The sequence below is a fragment of the Nicotiana attenuata genome, chromosome 3 (genome assembly GCF_001879085.1).
Source record: "Nicotiana attenuata strain UT chromosome 3, NIATTr2, whole genome shotgun sequence".
Classification (NCBI taxonomy): domain Eukaryota; kingdom Viridiplantae; phylum Streptophyta; class Magnoliopsida; order Solanales; family Solanaceae; genus Nicotiana; species Nicotiana attenuata.
The window spans coordinates 3,573,618-3,579,076 of NC_031991.1; the positions used below are offsets into that span (position 1 = coordinate 3,573,618).

General features: G+C 43.4%; 1 protein-coding gene across 1 annotated transcript in view; it reads left to right on the forward strand.

Annotated features, from left to right (window-relative positions):
• Positions 1,089-5,459, forward strand: part of LOC109224136 (gamma-tubulin complex component 5-like) — a 32,278-nt gene continuing 27,907 nt past the window's right edge. Inside the window, exons 1-2 of the mRNA XM_019388725.1 lie at positions 1,089-1,201; positions 1,442-1,619. Coding sequence (XP_019244270.1) covers positions 1,089-1,201; positions 1,442-1,619 — 291 coding nt within the window. The remainder of the gene's footprint in view (positions 1,202-1,441; positions 1,620-5,459) is intronic.

The following is a 5,459-nucleotide window of genomic DNA, read 5'->3' on the forward strand; positions in this document are numbered from 1 at the left end:
AAAAGCAAACAGCAACAAACAATTGAACAAATCGAACCAAACATGGGAGATCACGAAGAAGACCCAGCTGTACCAATAGCGCCTGTGGCACCTCTTGTGCCAGAGGCTGCTTTCTATGACTGGGCACAACCCGTAGCTGAAAATCTGGCCAGAGCGATTTCAGTCCCACAAATACAGGCTGAATCGTTCCAAATCACGAACAACATGCTGCACTTGTTGCAAAACAAGGGACTATTTTCGTGGTCACATGTCGAAGATCCTCAACAACACTTGAAGAATTTCCTGTCAATCTGCAAAACTCAAAGGCAGCCCAACGTATCTCAGGAAGCAATCAAGCTATTATTGTTTCCATTCTCAGTGATAGGAACTGCCCAGACCTGGCTAAACTCACTCCCCATTAATTCCATAACAACTTGGGAGGAGTTAGTCAAGCAATTCGTGAACAAGTTCCACCCACCCAACAAGACTGCTCAATAAATTGATGAAATTTTGAGTTTCAAACAGAGACCAATGGAAACACTGCATGAAACATGGGAATGATTCAAAGGGATGCTAGTTATATGTCCGCACCACGGTATTCCAAATCTGATGTTGGGTCAGCGATTTTACATGGGATTGTCTGATAGCGTGAAAGGTAATGTTGATGCCTCAGCTGGTGGAGCATTTTTGAGAAAAACATGGAGGGAAGGCCAGAGTCTGCTTGATAAGATGGCTCAGAATTCGGGGTGGACAACAAGGAGCGCACCTATTACTCCAGTGGTTCACTCAGTGCCCCTAGATCCATCCAACACTCTTGCTGAAAACATGGCTACGTTAATGACACAGATGAGTATACTCACCAAAGAGGTGGAAGAATCAGGGCAGAAGCAGCAGGTACATATTGTAGACACTACCAATGGGGGCTTATGCACATCTTCATTAGTCAGCCAATTGGTAACCAAAGGAATTCAGAAAGTGATCATTATCACTACCCTGAAGACATGAATTATGTGTCTAACTATGGAGGCTAGAGACATGGTGGTCAAAATTGGGGTCAGCAGCAGCAGCAGCCATACAGGCCAGTCCAGCCACAGTTCAACAATGGAAACATGGGAGGAATGAGACCTCCCAATAATATGGCGCCTTACCAAAGGCCACTGGGATACAATAATCAAAATCAGCAGCAGGGGTATCATCCTCCTCAGCAACAGCGTGGTGGACGGTAGGAAGATGGGTTTACTAGACTTGAGGCAATGATGCAGCAGGTTATTGGGTCTAATGCAAAAATTAGTGAAAGAGTAGATGCACATGATTCAGCTATCAAGAATTTTGAAGTGCAGATGGGCCAGATTTCGATGTCTCTAAAAAATCGTCCTCATGGGACATTACCTGCAGATACTTAAATAAATCCAAAAGATCAAGGCCCGAAGCAGCTGATGACAGTGAGTCTACGTAATGGCAGAGACTTAGACGTGGAGCAAGAGAGGGATCGAGAAAGCAGACAGGCTGAGACACTTATACCAGTGCCTATTGAGCTAGATGAGTCAACGAAACTGACAGAGGTGACAGTCCAGCCTGCCCAAGAAGAACAGAACATTCAGATTGAGGCTGAGAATGAAGCTGAGACAGCCCAGGAACAGGTAGTTGAGGTGGCAGCTGACAAAGAGCAATCCCAAATCATTGGAAAGAAGAGACCTCCCGCACCATTCCCTCGGAGGCTGGCCAAGTACCAAAAAGAGGAGCAATACAAGAAATTCTTGGAGATGCTGAAACAAATCCAGGCAAATATTCCATTGATAGATGCTTTGAAAGAGATGCCTGGTTATGCAAAAATGATGAAGGACTTGATGTCCCGGAAATTTGATTTCCAAGACTTGGCCATGGTGACGCTTACTCAGACCTGCAGTGCAGTGGTTACTAGACCAATTGCTGAGAAGCTATCAGACCCAGGGAGCTTTACAATTCCCTGCACTATTGGTAATTTTGCTTTTGCCAAGGCACTTTGTGATTTAGGGGCGAGTATAAATCTTATGCCCCTAGCGATCTATAAGAGGTTGGGGATTGGAAGATCCAGACCCACCTTGATGTTGTTGCAGCTGGCGGACAGGACCGTGAAAAGACCATCTGGTATCTTAGATGATGTGTTGATTCAGGTAGGGAAATTTCTGTTCCCTGCAGACTTTGTGATTCTAGATTGCAAGGTGGATGAAGAGATCCCAATAATTTTGGGAAGGCCATTCTTGGCAACTGGGAGAGCTCTCATTGATTGTGAGACTGGGGAGCTCAAGATGAGATTGAACGATGAAGAGATAACATTCAATGTGCAAAAATCTATGAGGCGACCAAGTGAATTCGCCAATTACTCTCTTATTGATGCCGTGGATGTAATTGTAGAAACTGATGATGAGATGCTGACTATTGAGGACCCTCTTACTGCATGTCTGATGAATTTAGATGAGGTGAATGGGGAAGAACTGGCGGAATGGGTATTGGCTTTAGAGGGTAGAGGGTTCTGGGATAGAACTCCTGAATTTGAGCCCTTACACTTAGAAAACAGAGAAACTCCTCCAGCCAAGCCATCCATTGAAGAGCCACCAAAGCTGGAATTGAAGCCACTGCCCGCCCATCTCAGGTATGAGTTCCTTGGACCTAACTCCACATTACCTGTTATTATCTCATCTAGTTTGTTAGATGTGCAGGCACAACAACTCTTGCAGGTACTCAAGGAGTGTAAGACTGCCATTGGGTGGACCATGGCAGACATTAAGGGGATTAGCCCCGCCTATTGTATGCATAAGATTCTACTGGAAGAGGGACATAAACCTTCCAGGGAACACCAACGAAGGCTGAACCCCGACATGAAGGAAGTGGTGAAGAAAGAAGTGATAAAGTGGTTGGATGCGGGAATCATTTTTCCAATCTTCGACAGCAGCTGGGTTAGCCCGGTGCAATGTGTGCCTAAGAAGGATGGCATGACAGTGGTTAAAAATGATAACAATGAACTGATCTCTACGAGAACCGTCACAGGCTCGAGAATTTGCATGGACTATAGAAAGTTAAACCTGGCCACCTGGAAAGACCACTTCCCACTTCCCTTCATTGATCAGATGCTAGACAGATTGGTGGGGAGGTCGCACTTCTATTTTCTGGATGGGTACTCAGGGTATAATCAAATCTCTATTGCACCTGAGGACAGAGAAAAGACCTCCTTCACTTGCCCTTATGGCTATGCCTTTCGGAGGATGCCATTTGGCCTATGCAATGCACCCACCACATTCCAAAGGTGCATGATGGCCATATTCACTGACATGGTAGAGGACATAATGGAGGTATTCATGGATGATTTGGGGAACTCATTCGATGAGTGCCTTATAAATCTGACTCGGGTACTGAAATGGTGTATTGAGACTAACCTGGTTATTAATTGGGAGAAGTGCCATTTCATGGTATAAGAGGGTATAGTCTTGGGGCACCGGGTGTCAAGTAAAGGAATTGAGGTGGATCGCGCTAAAGTTGACGTGATAACAAAGCTGCCACCTCCAACTTCAGTCAAGGCAATCAGGAGCTTCCTCGGGCATGCTGGCTTTTACCGGAGATTCATAAGAGACATTTCAAAAATTGCCAACCCTCTCTGTAAGTTGTTAGAAAAAGATCACCTCTTCTTGTTTTCTAATGATTGCAGGGTAGCATTCGAGGAGCTAAAAAAGAGGCTGGTCACAGCACCCATCATCGTTGCCCCCGATTGGGAGCAGCCATTTGAACTCATGTGTGATGCCAGTGACTACGCAGTGGGGGCAGTGCTGGGACAGCAGAAAGACAAACTAATGCATCCAATCTACTATGCCAATAGAACGCTGAGTGGAGCCCAGCTGAACTACACTATGACTGAGAAGGAGATGTTGGCTGTGGTGTTTGCTTTCGATAAATTCAGATCATATCTGATCGGCTCAAATACACTGATCATGCAGCTCTCAGGTACTTGATTGAGAAGAAAGAGTCAAAACCGTGCCTGATTCGTTGGTTGCTGTTACTGCAAGAGTTCGACCTCGAAATTCGTGACCGTAAGGGCACAGGGAATCAAGTCGCTGATCATCTATCACGACTTGAGGGAGCTGAAAGTTCAAATGAGGTTGAGGACATTCTTGAAACCTTTCCAGACGAGCAACTGCTCGCTACAAGTCTTGAGGAAGTGCCATGGTATGCAGACTTTGCAAGCTACCTGGCGTGTGGTATAGTTCCCTATGATCTTTCCTCTATACAAAAGAAAAAGTTTTATCGTGACTGCCGAATGTATTATTAGGATGAACCTTATCTGTTTCGAATATTTGTTGACAATATGATCCGAAGGTGTGTCCCCGAGATAGAACAATCTTCTGTTTTGCAGGCATGTCATGCATCGACGTATGGAGGGCATTTCGGAGGAGTCAGGATAGCTGCGAAAGTGCTAGAGGCCGGTTTCTTTTGGCCAACAGTGTTTAAAGATGCCTACCAATGGGTGAAGGGCTGCAATGAATGTCAGCGAACCAGGAAAATTTCCCGTCGCCATGAGATACCAATGAACCCGATTCAAGAGGTGGAAGTGTTTGATGTCTGGGGGATTGACTTCATGGGACCCTTCGTCAGCTCCTTTGGCAATAAGTACATACTTGTTGCTGTAGATTATGTTTCCAAATGGGTAGAAGCTGCAACATTACCCACTAATGATGCAAGAGTGGTGGTGGGGTTTTTGAAGAAGAACAAATTCACCCGTTTTGGGACACCGAGAGCTATCATCAGTGACGGAGGCACCCACTTCTGTAATCGAGCCTTTGAGAAGTTGCTAGCGAAGTATTGTTGATACCCAATTTTTCCCTATGTATTTTTATACCCAAAATATCCTCAAAATAGCATATACATGCATATATAAGCATTCCCAAGAGTTTTGGTATTTTTCCTTATTTTAACAGTACAAAATCCAATAATAATTCCCAAAATTATTATTTCTTTTTAATAACTTATTTTATTCTCATATTTACACCAAATATAATTAAGGTAATTTTTTTGTATATTTTTACAAATTTGTTTGGTATTTTTAAAGCTAAATTGCATGTAATTGCAATTATAGCCCATCTTGTGATTTATGACATTTTACGTTTATATAATTAGTCCCAACTTTTTTTTAATTAATATTTATTTAATACTTATTTATCCAGTATGTTTAATTTGTTTTTAAAATCAGTATTACCATTTTTGTAAAATTAAAAGGGGAAAATTAGCTATTTACAATTTGGCTTTATTGCATTTCAATTTTAGCCAATTTGGCACTACATCTCAGCCCCAATTTAAAAACCCAATTACCCAGCCCAATTAACACGTCTACTCGACCCATACCCTTTCTATCATACCCAAACCCGTTCCCCCATTTAACCCGTTTAATCCCAGCCGTTGATCCTTTAGATCAACGGCTCTCCTCTTCCCTTTCCTTTTTTAATTCAAAAGTA